Below are 20,339 nucleotides of genomic sequence, written 5' to 3' on the forward strand. Positions count from 1 at the left end.
CCTCCACCGGCGGCGACACTCAGAGAGGAGATGGCGGCCAGAGGGGGGTTTCAGTCGGCACCGACGGGAGGTGGTGGTGGAGCAATGGGACCTGGACCACCGGTACCGGGCGCAGGACCAGGCATGGGCCCCGGGACTCCCTCTGGAAGGATGGGACCGTCGGCGGCGGCGCAGAACCACATGTATCGCTCCCCAATGCCCGGGCCTGGGTACCCGGTGAGCTATCACTCCATCTTTGCTGCTGACGCGTTAGCCAGTCCGCTAGAACAAAGCCTCTTACCGCTGCTTTGTCACAGGCGGCTAACGTTTACCACTGCTACCGGTGCGGGCCACGGCTCATAGCAGCTGGCCCCGCCGAAGAGTGCACAACACTCGGTACCATTTAAATCATCCACTCTGAGTGACTATCAGAGTTTGTTTGCTGTTTGAATCTGCTAACCCTCCCGCCCGCTAACATTAAGGTTAGCTAGTTAGTCACGGTAGCCAATTAGCTTAGCCTGCTAACAGCGCTAACTGTGTTTGGCTTATTTCCCTTATTAAAAAAAATATGATGGCTTTGAGTACTTTCTAAACAGCATGAAGACTATTGCCTCCTATTTCAGGCGTCGTACTTTAAAAAGTTCAAGCTTTCGTTGCAATCAAAAGTTAGCCTTACATTCAATAACGGCTAACATGGCTGGTCCAGTTTTGAATGAACAGGCTGGTGCACGAAGCTTCACTTTCCAACTTATCACGGCAAATTATAGCATATATAAACGGTTATCGAGTGTGAGGCTCAAACAAGGACCAAACGGAACCCTGTGTGTCGAGAAGTCGCTGTTCACTGCACGACAGCTGACGTTTTACACCCATTCTGTGAAAGTACAACCAAAATTATACAAGTGGCTCTTGGTTGTTTGTTAAAGATAGGTGGATGTACTTCATTGATCCCGAACTGGGAAATAGGGCTGTTACAGCAGCAAGTTATCCAAACAGAAAATGTAGCACCGGAAAATATAAATATACTGTAACAAACACAAACACTAGAAGATAAAAATATGTACATCAAAAAAGTTATACTATACTAAACTATATTAAAATAACATGAGAAAAATAAACAATATAAACTTGCTAAACAGGGAGGTAGGGATGTTGAATGTCCCCAAAGGTTACCACATAGGTATTAGTTTTTGCTAAATTACCAATTGTTTAAGTTAACCAAAATGTATCACCTATTATCAGGATTGAACACTCACCGGCCACTTCGTTAGGTACACCTGTAAAATCTAATGCAGTTCAATACAACAGCTCTGATATGGATTCTGTTTTTATGAAGTTTAGTTTTTGTTGACATTTGTTTTGTTGAGAGTCGAAAGTGTGTAAATTCAATGATGTTTATTACTGAGTACACTTTCAGGTGTACCTGATGTAGTGGCCGGTGAGTGTATATCTTGTTATTTAAAAGCTTTCTATCCTTCAAAACGAACCTCTTTCGAGAGTCGCTTCATCCTAGATTCTTTTGTCCTACCAGGTGAGGTTGGTGTGGTTTTCAGGGGGTTGAAGAAAAATAGCCAATCCTCGGTTACATAATCATTTTAAGTTTTATAGCCCAAAGACACAAGTTTGTATAAACGCGTATGAATTACCCATAATCCCTTGATTCCGATACGAGTAATAAGCTGTGGATTGTAGGTTCAATGTGCAAAATATAACTCTTCAGACATGCAAATACAGCAGCGGTGCAAGTTTATTTATATTGCACATTTCAGCAACAAGACAATTCAAAGTGTTTTACACATAACAACAACAGCAAAGTGAAGATAAGGTTATTAAAATAAATGTATTAAAATAGTTTAATAAAAGGCACCTAAACAGGTGAGTCTTCAGGCTTGATTTAAAAGTGAGTGTTTCAGCAGACCTGCTTTTTTCTGGGAGTTTGTTCCAGATATACGGAGCATAAAAACTTGACTGCTGTATTATAAACATGTAATCTGTATTCATTCATGTTAAGACTGTGAAATGTGTCTTTTGTTTATCACAGTTTGATACGCACGATAGTTCACCATGGAGGATGTGGCCATGATTTGAAAATGATATGTTGAACTGATTTGTGTTGCAATTGTCTTGTGGTTAAAAGACAAGAGCTGCAACTGCCAATGATTATTTCAAGTTTCTGCTGATTGTTTCCTGGAAAAACTGTAAATGACAAATGATTATCTCTGCATCCTAGACACAAAGGTCATGTCTGTAATCAATTAATCGTATGGACACTAAATATTATCAAAGCAACAAAATATCCTCCAATAATTATCAAAAAATAACCAAAAATAGACGCCAAGTAGCGACCAGAAAAAGTAAAAGACCAGAGAAGAACAACAAAATGTACACACGATCAGCTCATCTGAGGCTTGTATCACATATTTTTTGGGGCTATTGTAGAAGAGGTGCATATCTTTTTCCCATATGGACAGACAAAAATGAGATCTTGTAACCATCTAATGAAACAAGGTGGAATTGTTGTTTTTCAGTGTTGGATAATCAGTTTTTCTTGGCCAGGGGCGTTCCCATTATAAACGCTGATTGTACATGTCGGCAAAGTGAAAGCGGTGTGTGTCCATGCAAGCGTTTGAAAATAAGCTGGTCCCGAAGGAGAAGTAGAGTTCATTCATATTGATTCAAACACAAGTCAAGAAGATAAATCCACATTTAAATTTGACATTGGACGATCCCAAAATAATTGGAACAGAGTTCCTTCTTTAGTACGGGGATCAAGGGACAACCTTTGTGTAACACGGCTTGAATAATGGAACCTATGTATGACTTTAACATTGTTCCCTTTTCAAGGCAGGTCCATTTTGATTTGTGTAGCCCAGAATAACGATTTGCCACTGAGCGCTTTACAGTCGGTGCATGATACACCTTCTTTAAACGTTGATTATGTCTACAGAACAGAGGATCACTGGACATGCACATCTTAAAGCAGATACATGTCAGTTGTTAAACATATGCACATGTGAGTGGTGTTTTAACACTAATGCAGGCTACCGTCCTGCGGGGTAGACGGTAGCTCAGTCTGTCGGGTCTTGGCCTGGGAACCGGAGGGTGGCCGGTTCAAGTCCTGGTATGGACTATGTGTGGAATTGGGCTGTAGCTGGAGGTGCCAGCCGAATCCTCCACCAGCCCCCTCACTCTGACATCTCTCCATTAGTGCATGTCCTGTTTGTGCATGTGTGTATTTCGGCCTTTGTGTGGCATGTTTGTAAAAACAGTGAAAAATGTAATTTCCCCTCGGGGATAAATAAAGTATCGCCGCTTCTTCTTCTTCTTCATCCCTTTAAAAAGCCTGTTTGGTCCAATAAAAACAATCAGTTTAATGTCTAAAGTGTTGCAGCACATCCTGATGATTGAGAAGAAGCCTCGAGGGAACATTTCCTATTTTTGCTGCATTGAAATGCAAATGATCAAAACCATTGTTATAACAGTTCTCAGGGTATTTGTGAAAGTAAATGATTGTGTGACGCGGGTTTGGTCTGCTCTGCTTGTTTGTGTGTCGGCTCTGGTCTTGGTCGAACAGGCAGAGACTAGAAAAGAAAGCTACGTAACCGTGTCACTACATTGTTTCCAGAGTCCAGACCTTCAGCTTTGTGCGCTGTGATTGGCTGTGGGCTACGCAGGACTGCACATAGGTTGAAGCATAGAAACATCTGGAACATGCAATATAAGAAGAACATATGCTTCGTACAGAGTTCAGGGTCTCTTTAGATAAAGACACCGCCGCACTCTTCTCTTCGGCTAAAGATTGAGAGATTATTTTTCTGCGGGTCTTTGCTGTGTTATTGTTGAAAAAACCTACACATGCATTTTATAACTATTAACATTATTTTATATGTGTTAGTGTTTAATGACTTTTCCTGTACCGCCTGCGTGCAGGTTTGTTATGGTAGCCTTTTCTTCCTGTGCTCTGTAATCTCAAGAGGTATCAAGTAGAGATAAGATATTACAAGTTCATTTCTGTATGCACAACCAACGTGCAGAATACACTTTCCTGAACAAAGTCACGCACGCTGAGTTGTTGTCTTTATCCTGGCATACATGGTGCGGATTCCATGGAGGTCATCTAGTAGGATTCTTTACTAAGATAATGTGTGCTTTTAAAATACATTTGCTGTTTCTTAGGATGGCACATTTGTATTTTTGTGTTAAAAATCTTGATAGAAAAGATAAGGGGTTTATCCCTGGTTGTAGTGCTTGCTGCTTAGCTACTGACAACCCGCAGCAGAGTTCAGTGAAAGGATGTTACATCTGTTTTCTCTCCTGCGTCCTTGACTGCTTTCACTCACACAAGCAGCCTTTCACAACATAGTCAAAGAGGCTTCATACTCTGAATACTGCAGAACTCCAATTGTTCTCAGGTAAGCCAAGGTTGCACTGATGTATGGCGCAAAGAGCACTTAATGATCAACAAGCGGTGGCTTACTGCCCACACTGCATACTGCTGCGTGGAAAAGGCAGAGTGCATTCATCTCGCTCGTATTGTTGACAAGCTGAAGTCTGTCACTCTTCGGCTCTCCGCCGCAGGCAGAGGAGAGCGCACGCTTTGCCGTAATCTCTCACATATAGGACTGGCCGCTGGAGCGAAAGCTGCAATCGATAATCAGTCCTTTACCTGTTGTTTTTCACCTGCCCTCATGCAGTTAGATACAAGAAGTCGCCTGTTTGAGTTCTTAGCGCACGGCTTGGTGAGTTCAAAGTGGAGGATGTGTTGAATTGACTTGTTTGAAGGAGCCGGCATGGAAATTCAGCTTCTTGTAGGACCCGGTTGATGCTGTAAATATCAAAGCATGTGGATGTGGTGATAAAAACCAACAGGGTCTGTGTTTGCTGTGAACTGTACTGAGCTTTAATGTGCTGCAGACGAGATTAGCGATGCTGTTTGTGTTTCTTGTGCTTACAAAATGCCTCGGGGCAAATTAAGTTTTGATTGATTTTCTCTGTCGTTTACATCAGGAAATCTGCTGCTTATATTCTAATTACCACGCTCATGCTGACATTCCTGCACCGATCTGTGTGGTGTTTTTAAAATGTTATTTCTGTCAGCATATGTAGCCGTCATATCAGCCTATGCATGTTGACTAAGACAGACTTTGATCTGCTGTTGTCCTCAAAAGCCAGTTCAAACCTTCAAATACACACTGATCTTTAAAATGCAGTTTGGATTAATCCAATCAATCTCACTTTTAGCCTTTTGGATGTAACGACACAAAAACAAACAAACATTAATTAATTCCTTTCCTGATTTGCAGCCATTTGGGCTTTAACGTGGGATTGATTTAATTAAAGATTTATCTGCCATTTACTCTATGAAATGTCAAGAAATGGAAGAAGAATACTAATTAGTATTTTCTCAGAGCTCAAAGTGAGATCTTCAAATTGTCCTTTTATTCCAGCCGACACTTAAACACTCAGAGACTCATTTACTCTCGTAAACGACAAAGAAAATCTGCAAATTCTGCCATTTAAGAAGCTGGAAACGCAGAATGTTCGACTTTTTTGTGTGAAAAATTTCTGAAGCACAACGCGCTAGTACAATTAGCTGGACCACTTACAGCAGTGAACAGAAAACATGTTTGTCATCGCACAAACCTGGGAATGAGAGTAGTCGGGGGTTGGAGGTAGAATAAGTCTGTTCTCCAGGCTTGAGGGCTGTTAAGCGACTTGTGAAATGGAAAACTAATAACCAGAAAATCTTTCTCCAGAAGTTTTATTTCAGATATTTTATTTTCCTTTTCTCTCTCGCTCTCTCTGCAGAGACCGGGCATGCCTCCATCCAGCCGCATGACTCCGCAGGGACCAGCCATGGGCCCCCCGGGGTACGGCAACAGTCCAGTGTCTCGCCCTGTGATGCCCGGAGTGATGGACCCGTCTCGTAAGAGGCCCGCCCCCCAACAGATTCAGGCGGTGCAGCAGCAGAACCGCAACCAGCAGTAAGTCAGCTGATGCCTGAGAGGGGCCGAAAAAGTTACTTTGAAGCTATTGTGTATTTATTTATCTAAAGTAAAAGTTGTTTTTGAAAGAAAAAAATTACAGTTACTTTAACCTGTTTAACCTACTTTGGTTACGTTACTACTACTAATTACTACATTTCAAGCTAGCTACGCTTTAACAAGTTGCCACTAAACGATGGCAGAGACGTGTTTTGTTTTCGGCTGTAACTTTACGAAAGGAGAAACGCAGAACGTAGTGGGCGGGATTCGTTAATTTTTATTGAGGGAGAAGGAGGAGATGCCTTGGGAGGATTTTTAAAAGGTAATTAAACATGTTTTGCGAAAAAAACGAGTGACAGCGAGATCGAAGAGTGGCCGATGGCACGGCATGTGCCACCGTGTGGAGGCCGGTCAGTACACTGGCATGCCTACTAGAGATAGACCGATATGGTTTTTTCAGGGCCGATACAGATTATTAGTAGTCAAGGAGGCCGATAACTGATATTTGGAGCCGATATTCATTTGCAGTAAAAGTGAAAATATTGGCGTCAAAATATTGAATAATACAAACTCCAACACTTAACTTTGTTTAAATGCCTTTAAGCATATGTTTATTAAACAAACAAACAAAAAGCGCAGGGAGTTCCCAGGGTCAGCACAACTCTTATAAAGTTAACTGAAAATTTAAATAAATAAATAAATAACTTCCTGAAGTTTTATAAAGTAAATAAAACAAAGTTAAATAAAATTTGTAAAGAAATGAACTTTTTCTCCTCCCCGCCGTGTGTGTGAGCACTCTGCATGCACAGCTTTCACTGCTGATAGGCTGTTATCTGTGCCATCGCTCTGAAGTTTTAAATTGATCTCTTATCGGCCGTCAGATTAAAAAAAAAGACCGATGACAATATGCGTCAAGATGCCGAATATCGGCGCCGATAATCGGCCCGGCTGATAATCGGTCTATACCTAATGCCTACCCCTTCAGTGATATGCCACTTGTCTTCCAAAGGCAGGTGGCGCCCCAAAGTGGAAGTGCATCTGAAAATATACAGCGGTCTTGCTTTGCGACATTTGCTGCTGTAAATATATACATGTTTGTCATTATTGTCAGCGCAAGTGCAACATGTAAAAGGAATGTATACGTTTCTCTCATCCGTCTTTTATGTGTATTGAAAGTCTAGTCGATTGCTGCCTCTGTGATGCCACTTTTGGGCGCTGCTGGAAAAAACATATCATGACTGGAGCTGCTCTTTAAAATCAGATTTGTGTAACAGACAGTTAGTCTAAAGAAAGAGACAAAGAACTTGTTGAAGCGCAGTAGAGATGCAACAGTTGTATTTGGACCTGTGTGATCCAGATCCCACCGGCCCTTTAGGTCAGTTACTGTATTATTGTAATTATGTAAATGCTGCGTTGCTCTTCTCTGACCCTCATTCAAACTTATCTTGTGTGTGATAATTTGTTTTTTGCAGTACAAAGAAGAAGAAGATGGCTGATAAAATTCTACCTCAGAGGGTGAGTATTAATCAAGCAGCAGGAAATCCATTAATTCTTTGACTCTATTGTGTTGGGGAGATTACGTTTGCTTGTCCACTTGAATTTTAATTCAGTTGGCTCCAAACAAAGCAGAGAGGGTCTTCAAAGAGGCAATTATAATGGGCTAATATTTAGAGCGCGCTGACTCTGAGCACTTGAGATTACCTGTGTGACATTTTAGGTCGTCTTACTCGTGTCCAGTGCAGAGGCTTTGTGAAGAAATGGACCACAAAAAAACCTCCGTATCGCCGCACTAAGTTAATTTTCTTCTTCTTATCTAGAACAAAACAGCTTATTCTCTGTCCATGTTACCCAAACTTCCCCATCACAGCGCCGCACAGCTTCATATCAGTGTGTGAATTCATTTTAAGTCCTCTTGTTATAGAAGATCTGTAGCTATAAGAAATAAGAAGGCACATGGAAACGAGGGCTGCACGATAAATCATTTAACGACCGCAATGTGCGCATGTTCAGTGGTCACATCGCAGGACGTGCCTTAGCGAAGCAAATTAACTGCAACTTTACTGTTGCTTTATGCAAAACCCAGTTTCCCATCACTAATAAACAGGAAAAGTCTGTCTGATATCACATTAGTGCGGCTCTTCAACAGAGCACAGAGTGAGCTGACCGCTGTGCAGCACAGTCTGTGTGTCACCTGCCTGTAAACTGTAAACAAGCTGCTGCCGTCACAGATCATGTAGGCGGGATGATCGAGGCAGAAGCTCTGCTACACGAGGTGGCTTATAAGTGAGTGTGTTTCTGTTATCAGCGGCACCTCGTCCCGTGCTCATTACTGCTGTTGCTATATAAACGCATTGTTCATCGTTAACGGAGCGGACGTGCCGCGGAGTGTTTACTTTAAAGTTGAGGTGAAATAAAAAATGTCTTTTTAATCCTTTTAGCTCACATCCCCGGTAATATTGTGCATCTATTTGACAATATAGGTCAAAAAAAATATTCTTCGTATTCTTATATCAAAATCTGATCATTTTTTTCTTCCGGTAAAACTCAATTTCACGCGTGCTTACGTTAGCACCAAACAATTTCAACCAATCAATCTGCAACATTTAGCCGCAGAGCACCAAGAACGCTCGGTCAGTTAGCTAGCTACTGCGCTGTGAAGAACGTCTACGCCCACTTCTCAACGATCAAATCAAATCCCTCTAATGATATGTCCCGCCTGCACGTCCTGTTTCACTCGGAAATACGTTACGGTACGGAAGCTAGGTACTCTCGAAATGCCGTTTCAGCTACCGTCACCGGGCTGATCCCGGTGATTAAACATACATTTGAGAAATGGTAGTAACGTAACGTAACGTAACTGCAGCCCACAAGTCTGTTTGTATTTGTTTTATGAAGCACGTGTCGCACTCTACGTTTTATCAGGGCGTCAGAGTCGCTGAACCAAGTGTGTTAAAAGTAGGAGATGTTTTGTTTTGTTACAAGAAAAGAGACTTAAAAGTCCCAAATAATAAAAAGCATGATCATGAGAAGACACTGCGTTTATCTGGTATAATTTTCTGTACTTTTAAAAAAAACAAAATGTTATCGCAGTGTCAGTTCTTTTCCAATATCATGCAGCTCTTAATTCATCTTTAGTCTGCTTGTTGTAGAAGAACTTTAGCTCTAAGAAATACAGAGGCACATGGAAACTATAGCTGAAACTGTGAAATGGCTCTTAGAAAAAGATAAATTAAAATCTTTGAGTGTGTTTTTGTCTGTTGTTGGGCACCAGTGATCACCAGTATTTTGTTTTCTCCCAGATCAGGGAACTGGTCCCAGAGTCTCAGGCTTACATGGATCTTCTGGCTTTTGAGAGGAAGCTGGACCAGACCATCATGCGCAAGAGGCTGGATATTCAGGAAGCCCTCAAGAGGCCAATAAAGGTAACTCTTCAGACCTGAAACTCATTCCCAAATTTAATTCAGAACCGCGGGGACTCTTTAATGCGCTCCCTGTAACCGGACATCTCAGAGTGAAGTCATCTTGTAGACGCTTGTTAATCCAGTTCATTTCAAAAATCTCAGAGTGGGTTTGATTTTTCCCCCCGTTAAAACAGAGCTCAAGTAATTAGCATTTCTGACACTTGGGCTGCAATGTTTTTTAATAGAAAATAAATATGTCTGGTTGTTTTTACAGACTGATTTTATTTACCAGTTGACACTTGTAATTCTATAAAAGTTAGGCTGATATTTTATATAAATTGAATGTACTCTAAGGGTCCAAAGTTTGAAAACTGTCGGGTCCATTTAATCAGAAGTAAAGCTGCTAACAGTCACAGCTCAAAGTTCTGAAAGTTTCTTTTGACCGATCGTTGCAGCAAAAGAGAAAGCTTCGGATCTTCATATCGAACACCTTCAACCCTGCGAAGCCCGACGCTGAGGATGGAGAGGGCACTGTTGCATCATGGGAGCTTCGTGTTGAGGGGCGTCTGCTGGAAGATGTAAGCGTCATGATGGAGATGTATTGTTTAAATCTTAAATGTGAATGTGTTCTGTGCATGCACTGTTTCTTTTTGGTTTAACATTACAGGACACTTCCAGTATAACAAATTATATAATCTAATGCCTGGCCCACACTAGAAGATTTTTAAAATCTAAACAGTTGTTGAAAATGTGAGAGAGTCCCACACGACGACAAATAATGATAGATTGAACAGTTTTGTTCCTGTAATGTGTGGAGAGCAACGATATGACCCAATCAGCACACCACACACTAACAACCACCAGAGTCCGACTCTCAACACTGGAAGTCTGGCAAAATCTCTCACAGCCAAACGCAACTTTAGATTAAACAAACACGGTGGACGAGTGGCAGGAAGAATTGGCGATGATAGTTTTCGGACTACTTTTAAAATTCATGAAGAAAAAAAACCTGATTAAGGCGTGGAGACGGCTGAACATGTGCTGTACATGTGACAGCGCGAGTAGTGCTTCCTCCTTCAGTCAGCTTGCTTCCCCATTGGCTCTCGTTACGTTCCACGTGACGATCCACAGAGAGCGCGCTCGGCTGTCCTCGGGGTTCCCCCCCCAAACAGGATGTCGGATCGTAAATATTTTAAATCGGAGCAGCCGCGACGTTCTTCAAAGCAGATCGGGGAAAGTAAAATCAGTCTTGACACCTCAGGAAAAGAGGCCAAGATGATCTTTAGAATCGGCCCAAGATTGTCCCGATTATCTTCGAGTGTGTATCCCGCTTTAGTTTCACTGTGTTTCATTGAGTGAAGAGATATTAAACTTGAGTTTTAATGATTTAACAATAATAATTTTATATTTCATTTTTCTCATAACATTTGTTTTGCAGACGGCCGTGTCCAAGTATGAAGCCACCAAACAGAAGAGGAAGTTTTCCTCCTTCTTCAAGTCTCTGGTGATTGAGTTGGACAAAGACCTGTATGGTCCTGATAATCACCTGGTGGAGGTAAGATGATGATTGATTTTATCTACTTGATTATTTGCATCTTCAGACTTTTACCCGGTGTTTCCTCCCAGGATTCGGTTTTTATTTTATTGTCTTTCTATGAAAAGAGTTCTCTCTGTCTTCCCATCATTTTCTTAAATCTGAGACTACTTCTAGCATTTATTGACATCATTTATTTACAGCTGAAAAAACTGTTATATTCAGTTTTCTTTTTGCTCCGGCCACCTGTGAAAATCGCTAAAATAATCTCTTTACTTTAATAACAGCAAAGAAAAACTGAAATCTGCTCCTGAAACGTCTTTTTGCTCAACAATCAATGAAGCATCGATTTTCCAAATAAGACTTAATTAAATAAATCTTATCAGAACTTATTAAATTGAATTCTTTACACGAGTAAATGTTTTTTCTGGTTTTGTCAAATATATATTCTTTGCTTATTTACAGTGATTAATTTTTTTATCAGACTAATTTAAATAAGATCTGCCAATAATATAATGGGACAAACATTTATTACATTAACTTAAAGTCCTTGTATGCAGACCCTCACTCTTTCTTTACATAAGGACTCTTACTTTATGTAATGATCAGTATATATCAGCTTGTTTGTAATATTTCTGATGTCTTTTAGTGGCACAGAACTGCCACCACCCAGGAGACCGATGGCTTCCAGGTGAAGAGGCCCGGTGATGTGGGGGTCCGCTGCACCGTCCTGCTCATGCTCGACTATCAGGTAAACACTCAGCGGTTTCCTCTGCCTCTCAGTGGGATCATAACGTTGCCTTAAAGAGCTCTTCAAATGTTTGTTCAGGAAGTGGAAAGGTCACCGAAAAGGAAGCTCAAATATAAAAGCATATTGCTTTAAACTACTTTCCATTTCTCTCTCTGTGTATCTAACAGCCCCCTCAGTTCAAGCTGGACCCTCGGCTGGCTCGAATGCTGGGCATCCACACCCAGACAAGACCTGTCATCATTCAGGCCCTGTGGCAGTACGTCAAGACCCACAAACTCCAAGACCCCCATGAGCGCGAGTTCATCAACTGTGACAAATACCTGCAGCAGGTGAGAGGAGTTATTTTGTAACAGACGCCTTAAAAGTAACATGACGTTTAAGTGATACAAAAGACGTCTCTAATAACTCTGATCAGTACAAACTGTAGCTGTTGCATGAAGCTAGAATAATCAATCACATTGCTGTGCTGGTTAATTGCCAATCTTGATGTTGAACAGATCGTGTATCTACTCTTCGCTCCGTCCTTGTACGGAGACTCGAGCGCCGTCTGAGTCACTGACTGGGCTCGGGTGTCATTTCTTCTTCTGTGCTACAATAAACAGGATTGTTGGAGAATTCCTGCGAAGTTGACATGAAATAAATTACTTTACAGAATAATGTAGCCTAAGTAAAACAGTCATGTGGAAAAGAGCCATTTATTTAAAAGATCAGTTGTTTTTTTACTCCTGGATCCACTCATTTTTTTGGGGCCTTTAAAGCCTCATAGAGAGGACAGTGGATCGTGTTGGAAACGGGATGAGAGTGTTACGGCCTCTCTAACTAAGTACAAGAAAAAACAAAGGCTCACAATGAGGACTGCAACATATTTAAAAAGGACGCCACACAACGGATGAAGGTTTGAAAACACAGGGTTTTAATTTGTCTATTTAACAGAAAATCAAAATCATCACTACTGAAATAAGTGAAAAGAAAAGGAGCTGGAGACCCCGGCCAAAATGAACAAAAGGTGGGCAGGTGCTCGGCCAGCCACGCAATGGACCGTCGCTCCCAGCACCTCCCTCTAAACTGGGAAAACTATCATAAAACAAAAGATGAAATAACTGGACTACCGGAGATCTCCAGCCCAAACTAAAACAACAAAACCCAACTATATAAATCATGCTGGGGGTAAACGACCTGTGGAAAGAAAAAGAAACCAAAGTCATGAGGAACTAAAGGAAACCCTCCTCACCACGGGGTTGCTGTCTGCGTGTGCCTGCCTTCCCCCCACTCTGCTCTCCCTGCACCTCTATATCTCCTCCCCCTCCCTGAGCGCTCATTGCACTCAGAAGGAGGAGGGAGAATTAGAGGCACAGGGAGAGAGAGAGAGAGAGAGAAGGAGCAACACAAAAATTAACTGGCCACACGTAACAGAGAGAATGGGGGATGACACGCGGCAATGGGCCGTGAACTCAGGGCCGCTGCATTGAGGACTGTAGCCTCAGTAAACGGGCCGCTGATTTAATCGCTGGGCTAAACCGACGCTCCCAGACACAACCGTTTTATCTAAAGCAGAGACCAACACACCCTATGACCACCCTAAGACTAAGTTATTAACTTATCTAGAATATATACAGCATACATTATTTCCTTAAAACAAACATGCATTCAGATGCGCGCCTAAAGGAAATTCATGCAACGTCACTGTGACCATAATCTTTTCCAGGACTGCAGATTAGAGTTTATCTTTTGCTCTATTTGAATTTAGATTCTATTAATGCCGATATATGTGTGTTTTCTGTGATGAAATAAATGCATAAAGCAAAGTGTTTTTGTTTTGCAGATCTTTGAGACTCAGCGAATGAAGTTCTCCGAGATCCCGCAGCGCTTGCATGCACTCCTGATGCCCCCAGAGCCCATCATCATCAACCACGTGATCAGGTAACCCCTCTTCATTTATGTTCAGTAGTAGTTTACTCTTTGCAACACAATATGTTGGGTTGCTGTTCGTCTAAACTAAACTACTGTCTTCTTTAACAGCGTGGACCCTAATGACCAAAAGAAGACTGCATGCTACGACATCGACGTGGAGGTGGACGACACACTGAAGACCCAGATGAACTCCTTCCTGCTCTCCACAGCCAGTCAGCAGGAAATAGCAGGACTGGACAACAAGGTACAGACCCCTCCCATCAGCCTTGTCCCTTTCTTTCGTCCCTGAGAGATTTACACAGACACACGCCTCGTCCGTGTCATGGAGGAGGGTTGTGTTTCCTGTGTAGAGGCTATTTTAAGCTCACTCTATCTGCACTGTGAAAGGGCAGCTTTTTCATTGGATTTTCCATATTTTGTTCACCCGCTGAGGGCTGCTTCGCACACTTCTGTTCTCCCAAATTGTCACCTGCGACTTACTGCCTTCTCTCCAGTTTTGATGTCGGTCAGGTCTTCCCGACCTCCTGCTAGAAAGCGTTGCCTTGGCTCGGGCGTCTGTAATCACATTGATAAGACACGGAGGCGTCCTGCTGTGTCGTCTTTGTTCTCAGACGAGTCAACAATGAAATACAGAGCGCTGTTGTTTAGAGTTTACAGGCGCCGTTCATTTTGTTGCCTTATTGTTTGCTAACATTTAGTGATACCCAGCTAGTTCCTGCTGGCCTCATATCAGAGACACTTTGCTGCAGAGACCAGGTCAGCTGCATGTAGACCGGGGACAGGTCAGACCATAATACTCATCAGACTTAATGTGTTTAACCCACATCTTCCACACAGAGCTGGCTGTTTAAGCCCAGACATAATGAGCTGCAGTATCCCTGCGTCATGAGACGATGATACGACAATGCAACGCCGGAATGATGCTGCACATTGTTGCGATGTACTTCACGAAGCAGCTGGCGTTAGACCTTTGGGCTCGCACTGATCACAGGATCTGTTTCAGCTTGTTGCTGGACCGTCGTCCCTTCACTCTGACGGTTAAAATGGGTGTTGAGCCTTTGGTAAAACACGTATCCGACTTGACAGCCTGGAGTAAACATGGAGGATCCATCAGTTGTTCAGTGAGGCAACCAGCCGTTTAGCTCAGAAGGACAGCATTGTAATTACTACAGTGATGTTTTCTCATCTTGCAGTAAAGGTTTGATTAATCACAGCTCTTCTTTCTTTTAAACTGGAAACAAACTTATTGGCTAAAGATTCATTAAACCAGTAAAGTTATGAATTAAATATCGAAGGCGCCGATGCCACAGATGTCCCGTGTTTTCTCAAACACTCTGAAGCTAGTTTACATTCAGTGTTACTCACCAAACGGCTTGTTGAATTTGTTTCCTTCCTCATTCAATATTTGTCACTGTTTTTGGACATTTTTAAATCTGCTTTGTTTACATCCGTGGTTACTCGCTAGCAGAGTTCTTCTTCCCTGCCTTTGTTGCTTCCCTGGCACATATCCTCCTGTGTAACCAGACTGTGTATGGCACAATGAGAGACAAGCAAACGGGGATGCATTCATAACAAAAGCTGCCCCAGAGCACTGCTGGGGGTGCAAAAAGCTCCATGTAGCTTGAAGGAAAGGCCAAAGCTGCTGCAGAATTATCTGCACGGTTTTACTCGCAACTTTAGCATTATCGGTTTAAAAAAGGGTCCTTTAAAATTAAATACTTTTCAACTTTTTGGGAAAAAACGATCACCATGGAGGGTAACATGGTTTAAAACAGTCCTTGAAAAGCTGATCTGTTACTTGATTGAATAATGGTCATTCTTATTTATGACTTTTGATTGATTGAGCTGCTTTTTTCTCGGTTCCTCTCAGATCCATGAAACCATCGAGACCATCAACCAGCTGAAGACCCAGAGAGAGTTCATGCTGAGTTTTGCCAGAGATCCTCAGGGCTTTATCAACGACTGGCTCCAGTCCCAGTGCAGAGACCTCAAGGTGAGTCCACCGTGACCTCGCACTCTATCTTCAAGGAACTCAGAGCTCTCTTATCTGTGGCTCAATATCACCACAGATACCATGTTAGTTACTCCTCCTGGAAAAGAAAAAAGAACAGCCATATCACAGCTATTTTAATGCACCATGTATTCCTTAAGGTTTTATGTGCTGTGGCACAAGAGAAATCATTTAAATATTTAAGACAGATGGGTCGTTGTGGTGTCCGTCATATGGAAACTAAGCATACTGACGTGAATGATTTAGCCGTAAAGAGAGAAATCCATCATTGATAAGAAGAAGGGAAGAGAAAAAAAATCTGATTATCCTCAATAAATCAGAATTTAACAGCCAGGAGATTTTTAAATGTCTTTATTAGTTTCATTTTACTGCTTTAATCTTAACTGCGTAAATTTTCTGTCTTGAAAGAGGAAATCCATCCTTCTCTAGTTCCTTTTTAGGGCCCTTTTACGAATCTATCAAATCTGGGTCCATAAAATTCAACTTGCAAGCCTGCAAAACTACAAACACTTTCTGCAGGGGTTATAAAAGACATTAAGGACAATAGAAGAAGAAGATTAAGGCTTGATAGTGTGGGGGAAGTGGAGACAAAAGAGTGAACTCAGAGAAGAAATCAGGGAATCTCTGAGGTAAATCAGCCACTTGACCCAGTGAGTATCTGATGTCAGAAATTAAATGTGAGGAATCGGATAATTCAGCAAACAAACATAACGAGTGTAAGGCCCCGTGTCCACGTAGCGCCCTTTTCTGGCAGAGAAACTGCGCCGGGGAGCGCTGGGATGAAGTGTTTATGCAGTGAGAGATAAAACGCTGCATGTGGGTTTTGTTTCTATGACAACAGTAAGTTTAACTTGCTACACAGCTAACAACAAGCTTAGGGGCGATAAAAGCACAACACTTACCAGCAACATTTAGTGTCCGGCCGATCTGCTCCCACAAATGGGCTTTGACGTCTCTATAGCCACTTTCTCACTGGTCACAAAACCGCTAACACTCGGCTTTTTTGCTTAATGGGAAAGGCTCGGCTTCAGACTCGGGTCAAATGACTCTGCAGTAGACCCGGGTAATTATCGCCTCGGCTCAGATCGGCATTGATGGGAACATAAAACCCAGGTCGACACGCTAATCTCCGCCCCCTTTCTGGCGTGATGCTATACTCCGCTGGTAACTTCTGCGACTCCTTGTCATCTCGGCTACAAATTCCCCCCGTCTCCACCCGAGCAGCACTCGGACATTGTTTCCAATTTGTCAGCGCCAAGTTTGATACCCAGACTGAATGAGTAATAGATACAATAAAGACCTAACCAACGTAACATCTTCACCGCTTACTAACCCTGTCTCCGGCGTTTGTGACGTCAGACGGCGACACAGCAGAAAAGAGACTGACAGGAGGATACTCCACTGGCAATGGGAACGGAGACAATCGGCGTTTATAAGTGGGTCTTCCTGGGTCTGAAAAACCGCGGCAACTTGCTAAATGTAGGATAGGTAGACAGAAACAGCCAGAGCAAGTCGCTCCTCCATGTTTGGTGGTAACCAGGGTGACGAGTGGCGCCCCATCTGATTGGTTGCCTGAAAATAGCGGCGGTGACGACACCAGTGCCTTTCTGAAAAGTTCAGAGATTTTCAACTCGGAGCAGCCGCACAAAAAAGGCTGAACGCTCTGAAAAAAGACATTTTTTCTCCAGGCAGCCGCAGACCCTCATCATCACGTCATCAATGTGAACAATTGAAAAAAAGACGCTGGCACTACGTGGACATGGAGCCGAAACAAACCTTCCAGCATTTCAAACCCTGAGTGATCATGTTTTAGGTTCATAATTTTTAGTCTGCCCTGCAGCACAGGGACTTTGTTTCTGCTGTTGAAAGATCATTACATCACAGTGTGGCCATCATGCTCTCTCAGAACACCAGGCTCGTCGTGCTCATTGAGGTTCAACACAAGATTTCATAGACGGAGTGAAACATATTTAAACATGTCTGACCGGCTGCAGTGCCCGACTTAGAACTGCTGACCAGCTGTCACCACCTGCAGTGTTCATTCAGCCGGATCTCTGTGAAATTGAATGAGTTCAGTCCAAAGCTCGCTGGCAGCTTCCACAGAAGGGAGTGAGGGGGGGGCGAGAATTCTGTGACACGGTGTTTGTCATAGCTGCAGTCAGTGTTTGATTCAGACGCTTTGGAAAATGTGAAAACATTTCTCAGCTGTGTGTCTTCCTCTGTTTGCAGACCATGACAGATGTGGTTGGAAACCCAGAAGAAGAGCGGAGAGCAGAGTTTTACTACCAGCCGTGGGCTCAGGAGGCCGTCTGTCGCTACTTCTACTCCAAGGTAATCTGGATTCACCTCCTCTTGTTATTCCTGATGTATGTTTTAGTCCTCTTTGTCTTCAGCCTTGCTAGCTGTGTCGTTCTGCCACGCTGGTCCAAATTTCAGCTTTTAGGATCCTCGGACACTTTTTGTCTTTATTGACTTTTCCTTCAGTGCAGCATGAGGTGGACATTTGTGGTTTCGACTCAAATGTTTTTACAACTATTTTTCTAGCAGATTGGGTGCAGACAAGTTTGATGATGATTAGCTGTAATTTATATAGTTTAGTGCATATTAAGGCTGAAACTACCAGTTGTTTTCATGAATGAGTTATCTGAGGATTGTTTTGAGGAATCCTGACAAATGTGTGAAAACAGCAAGTTTCAATTTGAATCCTTTTGTTGCTAAATTGTTGCCTTTGAGATGTCTTTGAAATAAACAACTGGTTCAACTGTTACAGGCTTTTTTATTTATATTTAGAGCATTTCTAGATTGTGTAAGATTATGATTGTGTTCCAAAAACCCACAGTTTTTATAATGACTGTAATGCACCACAAAGAAAAGCAGCTAAAACAGCAGCTCCCATTGTGACCACTTCATCACAGCCTTTCACTGTGATTGTATCTTACAGGATTGCAGGTGACACATAAACTTGATTGATTCTCATCTGTTGATTAAATCTTCTCTGTTTGAAAACGTCTCGCAGGTCCAGCAGAGGCGACAGGAGCTGGAGCAGGCGCTCGGCATCAGGAACACCTAAAGAAATTCGGTCCACGGGCGGCAAATAAGAAGACGACTAATGTGTGCGTGTGTGGGATGTTCAGAGTGAACTCCTCGCAGAGTTTTTTGACAAACTTAGAGAGACATAGATACTAGACGGATTTACTGTTATATAGGATGTCTTTTTGTTTTTTTAATCTTCACCCTGCAGCTCAACTTCTTTTGCGGTTCTGTTGCTATTTCCACTTTTTTGTATGATTTTAGTTTTTTTCCTCGCAGCACAGCTCTCCTTGTATTTTGTTGTGCATGTACTAAAACCTCACCTGAAAGCATTCCTGTCATTTTGACGCATTGCGCCCTCACAAAAATTTAGACTGAATGCGAATGAAAGGCAGAGTGCCGAGAGCACCTGGCTCTTAAATCAGCTGGAATGAGTTTATTCCACTTTTGGCTCTTTGTTACCCTTTTTGGGACGTAAATTTACAGTCCACACTCCTAACCCTCGCCCGTTCTGTTTGATATATCAGGCTGTTTTGCAGCACATTTGCTGTTAATGTGTCACTTTGTCTTAAGTTCTCATTGGTTTGTTTGTGCCACAGAATATAGGCTACAACTTTTGTTAATGGTGGCATCAAGTATGAAGTTTTTCTTTCCTTTTTTTGTTATTATCAATGATTCTTGTTTTAAAATATGTATTATATCAGTACTTGTCTTGTTAGCTAGTACAGATTATCAAGGAAGTAGCTAGTCTGAGTACCTCTAGTCTATATAGTTTTGTAAATACTGAGCAGAAATAAACTGAAGATGGATGTGAAGTGAAATTGTATCTCTTATCCTGGCAGATGTTTTTCTTAACTCTTTGTCTATGCTCAGATAGTTGAAGCAGTATTTATATTATTAATCGGCCCTTGTTGTCAGAGCACGGTGATTTAGCTCTCTGCAACATAAAGACGGCAGCCACAACATTTGACAACCCAGCTGCTCTGCAGGACAAAGTGTACGCAGCATTAACGTCGCCTGCACGCCGGGGAAAGTAAAACCTTCTGCTTCTGTATTTTTATCGTGTGCAGAGAAGCCATAAACACTCGAGTCGGATCGTAGCTTCTTCGTACACTGGCTGAAGACCTGACGCCTTTCTGAGTTGTTTCCTGTTGAAGTTGAAGACGAGAGTCCTGGCTGAATCTTTAGCGTGTGTGCATTTCATTAACTGATTCCAAGAATACACTAATGTGGGTTTGGGCGGGTAACGTGATTAGAGACGAGCGGTGGGATCATGTGGGGTGTGAAACGCGACACTGCGGGGCGGGCTGTAGTATCGTTTGAATCTGCAGACTTTTTCATGGACCAAACCTATTTTTCTGTATGTTCTTATTATGTTATAATAAAGGATATGTAAAATGTACCCGAGTGTGAGAGTTTATGTCTTCATAATGTATTTTTTTTTAAGATTATTTTTTGGGACTTTGCCTTTATTGATAGGACAGCTGAAGAGAGACAGGAAACACGGGGAGCAGAGACATACACCAAATGATGTGCAGACCGGGAGTTGAACCTGTGATCAGTGTGTTGAGGACTGTACGCTCTGTTCATGGGGCGCCGGCTCCACCAGCTGAGGCAAACCAGCGCCCCATCATGTATTAGTTAAGTTGGGCAACAGTAAACTTAAATTTTAAATTTTGATTCATTCATACTTCAACTTCTAAATTAAGCTATAATTCACTTAATGTCAAAAAAATTA

The 20,339-nt window shown here is 42.2% G+C and overlaps 1 protein-coding gene across 1 annotated transcript; it reads left to right on the forward strand.

The window, feature by feature from the left end:
* Positions 1-25: 25 nt before the first annotated feature.
* Positions 26-19,399, forward strand: smarcd1 (SWI/SNF related BAF chromatin remodeling complex subunit D1). The gene is made up of 13 exons (XM_069677588.1): positions 26-216; positions 5,788-5,963; positions 7,436-7,478; positions 9,263-9,385; positions 9,820-9,942; positions 10,803-10,919; positions 11,548-11,649; positions 11,817-11,978; positions 13,472-13,569; positions 13,669-13,804; positions 15,431-15,553; positions 17,801-17,902; positions 18,588-19,399. Exons 1-13 carry the CDS (start codon positions 31-33, stop codon positions 18,639-18,641), a joined length of 1,545 nt encoding a protein of 514 aa, XP_069533689.1. The 5' UTR covers positions 26-30; the 3' UTR covers positions 18,642-19,399.
* The last annotated feature ends 940 nt before the right edge of the window (positions 19,400-20,339 follow it).

This window comes from Semicossyphus pulcher, unplaced genomic scaffold (assembly GCF_022749685.1).
Source record: "Semicossyphus pulcher isolate SPU_LCO1_2020_fin unplaced genomic scaffold, fSemPul1.0.p SCAF_3, whole genome shotgun sequence".
Lineage (NCBI taxonomy): Eukaryota > Metazoa > Chordata > Actinopteri > Labriformes > Labridae > Semicossyphus > Semicossyphus pulcher.